Source organism: Phalangium opilio, unplaced genomic scaffold (assembly GCF_054372755.1).
Source record: "Phalangium opilio isolate 3A_F unplaced genomic scaffold, DU_Popi_V2 ptg000200l_1, whole genome shotgun sequence".
NCBI lineage: Eukaryota > Metazoa > Arthropoda > Arachnida > Opiliones > Phalangiidae > Phalangium > Phalangium opilio.
Window position 1 is genome coordinate 1,512,851 of NW_028324213.1, and position 13,131 is coordinate 1,525,981.

Consider the following 13,131-nt stretch of genomic DNA (forward strand, 5'->3'; position numbering starts at 1 on the left):
TCACTTTATATTATGGAAAAAGGGAATATTAAGGTTCTGTATGATTTCTTAACACATCAACACAAGGCTAACTGCTAACGCGACGCACTAGTGTAACAATGGACGGACACACACAGACAAAAACATAAGCTGCTTTTTAACTCTTTCCGTATTAATTTTGAGTTGAGAAACAAGATTATCTTAAATATTAAAATAAATATAATTAATATTAAATATTTTCTTCGTCAGTTGTTTGCCTTATTGAGCGTTACATCGTTTTGATAAAGAACAATTAAACATTCTTGAGAGACTTGACTAATATTGGCGTTTGAAATGAAGCATACGCCGGTTGCTTCGCCTTATTCAAATAGGTAGTATATAAAGGATTCGAATCGCAGCTGTAGATAAGAACATCGCAATTGCGTGAACCTTGGAGGAAGACCCCTACATTGGAAGGCTAGACGTTTCTCGTAACCCTAGCCGATCGCCGCGTATGTCTTAACCTTAAGGATGATGGTGGTGTTAGAAGCCAGGTATACAGACTGGTGTCCATGTGGGATGGACAAAAACAAAGACCAGAAGATGGTGGTGTTATAAGCCAGGTGTACAGACTGGTGTCCATGTGGGATGGACAAAAACAAAGACCAGAAGATGGTGGTGTTAGAAGCCAGGTGTACAGACTGGTGTCCATGTGGGATGGACAAAAACAAAAACCAGAAGATGGTGGTGTTAGAAGCCAGGTGTACAGACTGGTGTCCTTGTGGAATGGACAAAGACGAGAAGGTGGTGGTGTTTAGAAGCCAGTAAGTACAAACTGGTGTCCATGTGGAATGGGCGAAAGACTAGAAGATGGTGGTGTTTAGAAGCTAGAAAGTTCAGACTGGTGTCCATGTGGGGTGGACAAATGAACAGAGTTGTTAGACAGGCAATGGAGTAATAGCCTGTAAGTGGAATACAATTTCCGGGACTGTAAATGCGGTCTGGAAATTGAATACACGTTTGCTCCGATCTGCAAACTGCGAACGCGGTCACGTGGGTGTAACAACAGACAGACAGACAGACAGACACGTCGAATTTAGAACCTCTCCGTGACATACGTCACTCGGAGAGGTAAAAAGATATTCTACCCAAATGTGTTTCATGTCAATGACTGTAGGCATAGATAAAAGGTATCGTCACTGTATATTTTTTATATGCACGGTAGTTTTGTACTTTAGTACATTTAATCTTTGAGGCTTTATCTTAAAACTAGAATACTTTAAAAAGGATCTACATTCGAATCTTAGGTACGTTTATCTAGATATCGCTGAACACTGCCTATAATGCTTTTTATCGGTCTAAGAAATATTATGGATTCTTTTTTCAAAGGGAAGAGGGGCGTATACTAGTGACCTGAAATGGCGACCCTAAACATTAAATTATTTTTTACGAGCTTGGAGTTGTTAGCAGATCTGTTCTCAACCAAGTCTTATTTTCGTATATTCGATCTTATAAGCTGTTACAGGGGAACTCGGGTTTGAACCAAGGACCTCTCGATTCACAGTCGAATGCTCTACCACTGAGCTATTTCCCCTTCATCTTCATCGTAATGGCGCTTAAACTAAAATAATCGCAATGATCCGTTCTGTTACAGGGGGAACTCGGGTTTGAATCAAGGACCTCTTGATCTGCAGTCGAATGCTCTACCAGACTACCACTGAGCTATTCACCCTTGACCATGCACCCTTGACCATGATCATAATGTCGCTTAAACTAAAATAAACGCAATGATCCGTTCTGTTGTAGGGGGAACTCGGTTTGAACCAACGACCTCTCGATCTGTAGTCGAATGCTCTACCACTGAGCTGTTCCTCTTGGAAAACCTGGTGGCGAAAGACTCATTGAAAAAACGAGGAAAAGAAACCCAGGGACGTTCCCCAAATTCGTAAATATAAACAACTCACAGGTCGGGGCAATGAGGGAGACTCGTCAGTCTACCTCTCGTTCGAATACTGACACTACGAAACAACGATAACCACCTGCGCCATCCCCCAAAAACAAGTATAGACGAAGCTGGGATTTCTGTGGTTAATTCCCCCCCGCCACGCTCCACTATGCATGCACCTAGAGGAATAGAAACATCCCCCCCAGGCTGTTACATTGGATGCAATGCGTGAGCTTCTCAAATCTGAGTTACAAGCTATGAAGGAAACACAAACAAAAGACGACAACGCCATCTTAGATAAAATAGACGAACTAAGTAATAAACACAATGCCCTACAAGCCCAAATTTCCTCAACTTCCAAAGCAATTAAGGATGATAGTCTGAAGGAAGTTCGTGCTGAAGTGGCGATTACCACTCAGGCACTGGACGAGGTGAAGAAACAACGCGAAATTAACCATTTGGCAAGCCTAATAAACAAGAAGGAAATAGCTGAGTTGGGGGACGCATTTGGTCACTTGCGCAAAACCAAAACTGGTGGTGTAGCCAGCGGAGACAAACCCAATTTCCCAAATTTCCGTGAACTGTCAATGCAGTCCGGAAATTGGGAACACGTTTGCTCCGATACGCAAACTGCGAACGCGGTCACGTGGGGTGTGACAGACACACACACAGACAGACAGACACGTCCAGTGTTATACCTCTCCGTGACGTCATCGTCACTCGGAGAGGTAAAAACTGAAAACACGCTCTACTACTTGCCTCACAGAGGTGTCTACAACGACTCAAGAAAAACTACCAAGCTACGCATAGTTTACGATGGTTCGTCTCACGCTATTGGAAAACCATCACTAAACGACTGCTTGGACCCTGGTCCTAATCTAAATTCAGATATATTTGACATAGCAATTCGTTTCCGAGAAGGAGAAGTAGCCTATACAGGAGATGTACAGAAGGCATTCTTACAAATCTCTATCGCAAAGAATGACCGACATGTTCTAAGGTTTTTATGGACTGACATAAAAAACCCAACTACAAACTCACAAATGAAGGTCTACCGAATCACACGCGTACCTTTCGGAATTACCTGTAGTCCCTTGTTGCTGTCATCAGTAATAAATCACCACTTTGAAAAATACAGAGCTACAGAACCGGAAGTATGCAACGCTATGGACAAGGGACGATACGTGGACGACTTAGTCCATAGTAGCCATGACGTAAAGAAAGCTTATGAGATCTCAACTAAAGCCGCTAGTATACTACTGGAAGCAGGAATGAAGCTTCACAAGTTTAAAACCAATTCTACTGAACTTCGGAAACTCTGGATTTCGAATAACTTCTCTGAAGAAACCCAAGATGACTCCCCAGAAATCAAGGTCTTAGGGATTCCCTGGAATACAAAGACAGATTGCATATTTTTCCAAGTTGAGAACTTACTGGATTTCATAATAGACCGCCAAAACACAAAAAGATGGGTGCTTAAAGCTATAGCACGCATATATGATCCTCTAGGAATGCTAGCGCCTTTTACCGTTAGAGGAAAATTCCTTTTTCAACTATTGTGGCAGATGGGTCTACCTTGGGATGATAAGTTACCCGAAGATATAACCATTCAGTTCGAAAATTGGTCTTCAGAATTGCAAGAACTTAAAAACATCCTTATACCAAGATATTATTACTTAGAAGCTGGAAAACAAGTCTACGACAACTTCAAAACAAATGAGCTACACGTATTTGTCGATGCAACTGAAAGGACTTACGCTACTTGCGCCTATCTTAGATTTGAAACCAAAGATGGAATAATAGGAACCGTACTAGTCGCTGCCAAGACAAGAGTTGCTCCTCTTAAAAAAATAAACATTACCCCGCTTGGAGTTAATGGGAGCAATCTTAGGCGCTCGACTCTCAAAACATCTATTGGATACGTTCACAGTAAAGCCAACTGGAGTAAAAATGTGGACAGACTCAACAATAGTACTACAATGGATAAGAGGATCGGTTGAACAGTGGAGACCTTTCGTATCTAACCGAGTCCGGGAGATACAGACTCTAACTAACCCGGAGGCGTGGAATCATTGTAGATCAAAAGAAAATCCGGCTGACCTACCCACAAGAGGTAGAACCGTTTTTGACCTATCTTCCAACAGTCTATGGTGGAAAGGACCTGCATGGTTAAGCCAACCAAAGGAAATGCACCCTAAGAAAAATCTAAACCTGAAGGGCACTAATTCTAAAGAGCAAACGGAAGAATTAAGATCTGCATTTTTACCTGTAACTCAAGCCATTTGCATAGTCGAACCAGCAACTGAACCACCTTTAAACCTAAAATCTTACAGCAGGTTAAGAAGAGTTTATCGTGTTACGGCATGGATACTAAGATTTAGAGATAATACAAGGATGAAAAATAAGCTTGACCGAAAACTTGATGAGCTCTCAGTGGATGAAATATCCAGAGCGGAAAAATTTTGGATTAAGCTTGCTCAAATGGAAAGCTTTCCAGACGAGATGAAAAACTTGAAAAACAAACAAGCTATATCTAAGGATTCAAAAATCTACATGCTAGAACCTTTCCTTGACGAACACAATCTAATGTGTGTAGGAGGAAGACTAACCTCAAAATCACTCTCATATCGCGAGCGACACCCCTGGATCTTATCACAAAAGCATGATCTCTCAAATTTAATTGCTAACTACCATCACGAGAGGTTAATGCACAAGCCTTCCGCATAACAGTCGGTTAAAGGTCGAATAGTCGGTTTACGGTCCAGTCAGCTGTACTATGCTTATTCCGATACTTTTCCGACTCATGAAGCCGACTACTTCTTTTAGTTGGCAATGCCGACATCTATCTGACAGTTGGAACAGAGATGGTTTAAAGTAGGCTTGCCTACCGTCTAGAAAATTTCAACTTATTTTTTGACAATTGATTACCGACTCTCTCGCGCTAGTCGGTATTGTGACGTTTAAGAAGAGTAAAATTAAAAGCAAAGTTATGCTTAGGCCGTTTAGTAACCGACATTTATCCGACAGTTGGAACTGAGATAGTTTAAAGTAGGCTTGCCTACAGTCTAAAGAATTCCAACACTTTTTTGGCCAATTGATTACCAACACCCTCGCGCTAGTCGTTATTGTGACGTTTAAGACGAGTAAAATTAAAAGCAAAGTTATTCTTAGGCCGTTTAGTAACCGACATTTATCCGACTGTTGGAAATGTGGTGGTTTGAAGTAGGCTTGCCTACCGTCCTAAACATGTAACTTATTTTAGCCAATTGATTACCAACTCCTTCCCGCTAGTCGGTATGGTCACGTTTGAAAAGAGTAAAATGAAAAACGAAGTTGTTGTATAGGCCTTCTTTTTCCGTGGTACGGTTTTTTTGACTTTTACTATTCCACATATGCCACCAAATTTTTTTGTTATATATTTAACTTATACTATATTTCGACCCACAAGCAGAAGTTGATAATACTATATTTTTGGCAACACTAGAAGCATAACGTTACAAAAAAACTGTAAAACAAGAAAACACATCTGATTTTCTAGTTTGAATTTTCCCTCCTGTAATTTCTCGGGTCAGGTGACACGCCTCTGTTCTATTGGCGTAACTAAGATAACGCCATGCACGTCATCATCGAAGAGGGCGCTGCTAGTGCGAAAGCAAGTTAGCCTTTCCAGTATCTCTGACGCGGCTGGGTCGTCAGAATGTTTAAACGAGATTTTTTTGGTCGAAAATGATTAGTTCTAGGCTTGCTAACTTTTAATTTCATCGCTAAGGTTCTTTGTCACACTATATAAACTAAAACGTAAGGTTTGAATTTTGTTATTGAATTATCAATTTATCTACCTTTTAAAGCCAGTTTTGTGCATAAGCCTTTGCTTTTTTACCTAGCTTCTCATCTGCTGGGAACCACACCCCTATAAAGTGAAACCAAAACGTTTATGTATACTTTCAGTTTATTTGTTTGAATATAAAAGAAGCAAGTGCTTTGGGGCGCTTGGAAATCAAAAACCTTATATATTAAAGATTTTTGGTTGTGAAAATAATACTGAATTCCAAAATAGATCTCAATTTTTTTTTTTAGTTACAGAATTGTTTTGCGGTTTCAAACATTTTAAGAGAAAAATGTGTGAAATAATACCCTTTAAAATTGTATGTTTTTCTTTTTCCTTAAAAAAATCTCTAAGTGTATATCAGGGTTGACACAGTACCTGGATATCCTGGAAAAGTCAGGGAATTTAAAAATGGGCCAAAAGGTCAGGGAAAAGTCTGGGAATTTTAAAAATTTTAGCAAATTCAGGGAATTTGATTTTAGTGGGTAAAAGTATTTACTGAAAGAGTAATGAAAGTTTCTCCTTATCCTCTCTTAACACAGAAAACTCCATGAGCAATCCTTAAATATGTCTAGAATTGTTTTTATAAAGTAAATGCCTTCAAAAAAGCTCTTAAGACTGTTATTTATAGTTAAAATGATTCTCATTCATTTTGGTGCAACAAATACATTGGAAAACTTAATGTAGAGAGTTTATTTAATTATTAAAACGAGATGTAAAAATTTACCCTACCGCCCTAAAAGGTCTGGGAAAATCTGAGAAAAAGGTCAGGGAAAACCTGGAAACGTCCGGGAATTTTGTTCTGAAAATTCCGTGGCAACCCTGTATATTTTTCATAAAGATTTTTGTAATTTAAGAGATAGTAACTGGCCACATCGAAGATATTAACAATAAATATTAATAAATGCTTTAATTGATTTAAATATTATACTTGCCCAGAAAAAATTTACTTTTGGTTAAAACCAACTAGCTAGGCAGCCAATATTTCCATTCGACTTGACGTGTAATATCGAATACATTGTTTAATACTTGAAATTGTTATAATTGATGCTCAACCTGTATGTTACTTGAAATAACCAAAGTACAAATTCTAAAGTGATTTTCATTGAAAATGTATTAAAGAAATTTCAATACTTGGTATCATTATCCTTTACTATAAGCGAATGAAGTCTCGAGTTAAGGCTTGATCGTCGCAAAACCGTCGGACCTCTTGCTGACAGGCGGTTAAGTCGACTCTCAAACGTGTTGGATGAGGGTCGTATTTCATTCGTGTCGTAACAGTCGGTAAACCAGTGGGACGTCATCCCACCGGGCGGACATTTTGATTCTCAAACCCTCACTCTACCAGCTCTTTACCGACGATTTACCGTTCCTATACTAAAAAGCCGCGAAATGGTCGGATTGAGCGCGGCTTTAGGTAGGCATAATGACGCCTACCTATAGTCGGCCAACAGTCGTTTTATAGTCGCCCCATAACAGTCTGAAAACCGGCGGGCCGTCGTCCCGCCGGGCGGACATTTCGACTCTCAAACCCTTACTCTACCAGCCCTTTACCGACGATTTACCGTTCCTATACTAAAAAGCCGCGAAATGGTCGGATTGAGCGCGGCTTTAGGTAGGCGTAATGACGCCTACCTATAGTCGGCCAACAGTCGTTTTATAGTCGTCCCATAACAGTCTGAAAACCGGCGGGCCGTCGTCCCGCCGGGCGGACATTTCGACTCTCAAACCCTTACTCTACCAGCTTTTTACCGACGATTTACCGTTCCCATAATAAAAAGCCGCGAAATCGTCGGATTGAGCGCGGCTTTAGGTAGGCATAATGACGCCTACCTATAGTCGGCCAACAGTCGTTTTATAGTCGTCCCATAACAGTCTGAAAACCGGCGGGCCGTCGTCCCGCCGGGCGGACATTTCGACTCTCAAACCCTTACTCTACCAGCCCTTTACCGACGATTTACCGTTCCCATAATAAAAAGCCGCGAAATCGTCGGATTGAGCGCGGCTTTAGGTAGGCATAATGACGCCGACATATAGTCGGCCAACAGTCGTTTTATAGTAGCCTCAAAACAATGGGAAAACCGGCGGTCCATCGTCCCTCCAGGCGGACATTTCGACTTTCAAACCATTACTCTCCCGACTTATTAGTGACTTTTTACCAACTCGTCGGTAACACACAAAGCCGACCATGTAGGCCCTGCGTCGGCAGTGTTACTGGGGTAGTGGTGTCAACGATACACTCGTTCAAGTTAGAGAGCAGTTTTGGATACTCAGTGGCAGAAAACTAGTAAAGGAAACGCTAAAACAATGCCAACTCTGCAAACTATTCAGAGCAAAAGCTGGGGAAGCTGAAATGGCGCCATTGCCAGACTTTAGAACTTCCGTAAGCCCTCCCTTTGAGAGATGCGGAATTGATTTCGCTGGCCCACTCTACTCTAGAGATGGAAAGAAATGCTACATTGCATTGTTCACTTGCGCAGTCACGCGGGCTGTACACTTAGAATTGGTATCGGATATGACAGCAGACGCGTTTCTTCTCTCCTTTCGTCGATTCATAGCCAGACGAGGGATGGTAAAACAAATACACTCGGTCAACGCAAAGACGTTTAAGTGAGCCGATATGGATATCGAAGAGCTATTAAAAAATGTAAATAGCACCGAAGTCAAAAAAATATCTCGGAGAACTAAACATAACGTGGCATTACATCGTCGACAGAGCACCCTGGTGGGGAGGCTATTGGGAACGACTTGTACGATCCGTAAAGGTCTGTCTGCGCAAAACACTTGGTCAAGCGCGTCTTAAAGACGAGAAAATCGCCACAACTATGACAGAGGTCGAAGCTTTAATAAATTCTAGACCTTTGACGTTTGTCTACCAAGATCCTGGAGAACCTACTCCCCTCACTCCCGCACACTTCCTAGTGGGTGGAAGATTAACGTCATTACCCTCAAGAACATTTCATAAGAAACCAATCACACCTGCAACACGCCAAGAACTAACAAATCGACTGAAGTATCGTCAAAGGCTAATAGATAACTTATGGTTCAGATGGAAAAATGACTATTTATTAGAATTACGCTCGGCCCACCATAAATTGAAAAGAGAACCAAGCAAAGAACTTAAAAAAGACGATGTGGTACTAATCTCAGAACCCAAACTTCCGCGCCTATGCTGGAAAATGGCAGTCGTTGAAGAGGTATTTCGCGGACGCGTTGACAAAATTAGATCGTGTTTACTTAGGCTTGCGAATGGTACAAAACTAAAAAGACCCATCCCTTTAATTTACAATCTCGAAATAAACGAGTAAATATTTGTTCTTAACATTTAACATTAATCTTGAACACTTTGTATTCAAGGGGGGGAACTTATGTTGAATCATAAAATGGGTATTCGTAAAGTTTAATAATTTGTCTAAAATTATTTATTGAATCTAAAGAAAACTGTTAATCGAAAAAACTAAAAATATCTGGGAGCACGGCAGTGCTCCCCGCCAAGTCGAGCACTGACATCCTTTTCACGAAGCAACTCACGGCACTTTAAGACCACTGTAACTTCGTGATGGGTATAGGTAAAAGTATGAAATTTTGCTTGCCGCGAGGACTGTCAATCCTAGCTATAGTTTCCAAATTTCAAGTTCCTTCCCTATATACTTTTCGAAATATCGAAGGTGAAATCTACCTTATTTTGTCACTCACTCACTCACTCACCGATCATCAAAATTCTAAGGTACTTCTAGGGCAGATAGAAACTTAAAATTCAGGATTTAGTTTTCATTTATTTTATAAAGCACAGAAAAATTAAAACATCCCGAAATTTTTATAAAATATTTCTTTAGTTCTTTATTTTAAAACTAGATGGCACTGTCGTCTTTTCAACAGAAATAGTGTGTGTTCTTGTTGAAAGGACGTAAAGGTCGTAACTGATGCTACATTCTTATATTAGAATATAGCGTACTATCTTTTTTGTATATTCTCTAGGGGTCGAAAGGGGTAATTCAGCGTAAATATGAACAAGCGTTAGCAATTATATTGGCAAACGAAGTACAGCGAGAGGGTCTTGTTTTATTATAGCTACCGAAGTATAACGATTGGGTCTTGTTTTAATATAGCTACCGAAGTATAACGATTGGGTCTTGTTTTAATATAGCTACCGAAGTATAACGAGAGGGTCTACAAAAAGAAGTGAGATCCTATGAAAAACATTAACATGTACAAAAATGGGCCAAGCCTCGCCTCTTGCCCTTTCCGCCGTAAAACGTTCTGAGATCCCATGTAGAGCCAAGTCTGCCTTTTTGTTCTTATTCAATCGCCAATTGAACAATTATGCTATAAATTAAGTCCTTTTCCTAATTAATAACCAATATTCTTTGACTCTATCATTATTATACATCTTTGTTCGTATCAAAAATATCGTGACTTGGCAATCGCACCTGATAAACGTGTACGTAGGGTTATGCATAACTCGCCTTATAAAATTGTAAATATGGTTATGCATAACTCGCCTTATAAACTTGTACATAGGGTTATGCATGACTCATCTTATAAAATTGTACATATCCACTCGGCCATAAACGTTTTAGTGAATATCCCTTCGATTATTTTAAAATCGGTGACGATTTAGTGAATATTCCCTCGACTCCCTTTTAATATTACTTACCTGCGATTGCCAAGTCACGATATTTTTGATACGAACAAAGATGTATAATAATGATAGAGTCAAAGAATATTGGTTATTAATTAGGAAAAGGACTTAATTTATAGCATAATTGTTCAATTGGCGATTGAATAAGAACAAAAAGGCAGACTTGGCTCTACATGGGATCTCAGAACGTTTTACGGCGGAAAGGGCAAGAGGCGAGGCTTGGCCCATTTTTGTACAGCACCTCCCTTAGAAGAGACATTCTAAGGCTTCACAAAATATAGGACCATATAAGGTAATATGGAGAGTACTGTCTCTCTCTCTTTAACGAAAACGGTAGCGTACGCTCCTTATATGGAAATGCTCTTTTGGCCTATTGACCAATGATCATTGGTCTTCGAACCCTTTTTATTTTTTGAACTTCTCGGGAGAGAATTTTCTAACAAATTCTCATCTCTCTTTTTTTCACTTGCGCTCCTGCTCTCTGCAGAAAAACACCTCCGTTTTTTAGCCATGTCGCCATAGTACAAAACCTAACTTTGTAACTCAAAAACCTTTTACTAACTTAAATTTAATAAAGTTTTTTTTAATTGTTTAATTTGTTTAATAATTTCGGTTGTATTAATAGAACTCTCGTTTTTTCAAACTTTTACCACTTTCGGACTTTTTCAGTCGGGTTCGAAAGTTACTTTGCTCTCCCTAATCGAGTTTACTTACTTTTCGCGCAACATCTCCCTGTGCTTTTTTTGCGTTATTTGGTTAATAACGTCGTCAGACATGAAAAAACGTCGCATATGATAAATGTGGTGTATATTGTAGAACTTGGATAAGTCATGGATGATCATAGGTCAGTGATAAGTTAGGGATTTTATTATGTTTATGAATCCACGCGTCGAATAATTCAAATTATCGGGAATTGCTGTAATTATAATAAACTAGCTGTTACCCGCGGCGTCGCTCGCGTGTAATAAGAACTTTCTTCAAAATGATGTAAAGAATGAGTATATTTTACTGATGACTAATATTTTTGTAGCACCCTAGGAGCGAAGGCACTCGGCGTTGCCCGTCAGCCCCTAGGGATACATTTTTGTGATTACTTTTCACGCGGACATTATTCCATAAAGTAGGGTTTTTAAGTTTTTGCCCGCCATTTAAAAAGTTGGCAACAAATCGAACCCGAAAGACCATTCAGTCCGTCTTAAGGTTAAATGAAACCAGTGTACTAAATATTTGTGAAATCGGTTGAAACGCGCGGACTTTGTTGCATAGAGAAGATTTTCTTACATTTCTGGGCGCCATTTTTTAAGATGGCGGCGGATTTGGGGGAAATCTTTCTTAGTACGCGCCTACTACTTATGAGTAATGTTCCTGCAAATTTTCGGCCTTCTAGGGAAAGCGGTTTGGGCTGGGTGTTCATTATCAGTCACTCAGTCAGTGAGGACGATTTATTTTGATATAGATTTTTGATAGTAGCAGGGATAGATAGACTTCTTTAAGACGGAATAAACAATGTTTGGCCTTTACTTCAGTCCGACTCATAGACGAGTATATAGTCCCTTCCTTCAACACGTAACCAAAAAATTAAATTATCTTATTGGCTCACAAAAACTACGTATTGGTGACGTTGCTGACGGGGAGGGCCAAAAATACGTAATTCCTGTTTACCTCTGTCGCCATGACTACGACCCCTCTTGCGTTGTACCATAGCCCACTCGATCACGCGCGTCACGACGCAAGCTGCTCGCGCTATAGCTATAGAGCGCGGATCGAGTGGGCTATGGTTGTACAGATAAGCGTCTTCACAGGGGTTCAAAATGGAGCCGTCTAAATGCGAGGGTGCGGTAATTATTCGGGAATTGTTTTTAATAGCAATTAAGAAGGTAGTTAGTGAATTTGGTGCCGGTGTTTTGGATTTGGAGTACATCTGTAAAGGTGAAAAGTGTTCGCTAATTCTTTCTTAAGCCAATCATTTCTACTATCCTCATGATTTTGTAAACGAATTTGATGAAGTTAACCAAGGCTTAGTGTTTGGTTAAAACCTGTTCGTGCTGTAATATCTATGAAGACTTTTACTCAATTCTAACTCACTTTAAATTTTCTTGGGTCTTCCCCGTTTTTTTTTCAGTTGCAAGCCCTATGTCTTGTGTAACTTCCATTTTTAAACAATGTTATTTCAAAAATTACAATCCGAGCCCATTCCAACTTGGCAGACGAATGGGCAGACGACGGGCAGACGACGTTTACTTGACCCGGATATACATACAACGCCATTACGAAAATAAGACCCGCCTCTTCTTTCATAACCCTCCGTCACGGGTAAGGGAGTCGTGGACTAGGACGCGCACCCGAATAACCCTGTTACCCATTCCGTCTTAAAAAAGTCTATCTATCCCTGATAGTAGCTAATAATCTTTTTTCGGAGCTTATCTGGAAAATATTTTGTTTTCTATTCTTACAGACACCTTAGTCTAGCTTTAATTAGCACATACTTTCTTAGTCTAGCGTGGTCTGTCTTGAGAAAAACCAATTATTGCCCTAGTGGTTAGAAGAACTTTATTTTGATGTACACAAACTATCTTTTGATGTGGTTCACTGCACGGTATTTGTCAGCTAATATAAGGAGCTAAAGTGAGGATGTCCTGTGAGCGCCGCTTTTCGTAGCCATTTTAAGCCCAAATGGTTAATCGCACCATCTTTTTGCGACGGCTTGTCTTTTAGTCGAACGTTGTTTGAAACACGGGCATAGTTTGTAACAGATTTCGC

The 13,131-nt window shown here is 40.1% G+C and overlaps 2 protein-coding genes and 1 non-coding gene across 4 annotated transcripts; 2 read left to right on the forward strand and 1 right to left on the reverse strand.

Annotated features, from left to right (window-relative positions):
• Positions 1 to 1,480: 1,480 nt before the first annotated feature.
• Positions 1,481 to 1,552, reverse strand: TRNAH-GUG (transfer RNA histidin (anticodon GUG)). Its single transcript has one exon. It is a non-coding gene; the product is annotated as a tRNA-His (tRNA).
• A 2,538-nt stretch (positions 1,553 to 4,090) lies between these two features.
• On the forward strand, positions 4,091 to 11,223 carry LOC149622046 (uncharacterized). Its single transcript, XM_089853646.1, has 5 exons — positions 4,091 to 4,605; positions 7,953 to 8,339; positions 8,446 to 8,866; positions 8,971 to 9,033; positions 11,188 to 11,223. The coding sequence occupies exons 1-5, from the start codon at positions 4,091 to 4,093 to the stop codon at positions 11,221 to 11,223; spliced, it is 1,422 nt and encodes a 473-aa protein (XP_089709772.1).
• A 626-nt stretch (positions 11,224 to 11,849) lies between these two features.
• Positions 11,850 to 12,761, forward strand: LOC149622047 (uncharacterized). 2 transcript variants are annotated; one of them, XM_089853642.1, is made up of 3 exons: positions 11,850 to 12,300; positions 12,494 to 12,513; positions 12,579 to 12,761. In XM_089853642.1, exons 1-3 carry the CDS (start codon positions 12,183 to 12,185, stop codon positions 12,648 to 12,650), a joined length of 210 nt encoding a protein of 69 aa, XP_089709768.1. In that variant the 5' UTR covers positions 11,850 to 12,182; the 3' UTR covers positions 12,651 to 12,761. The 2 variants fall into 2 exon arrangements, with proteins under 2 accessions (XP_089709768.1, XP_089709767.1); XM_089853641.1 differs by having other exon boundaries at positions 12,494 to 12,761.
• Positions 12,762 to 13,131: the final 370 nt, after the last annotated feature.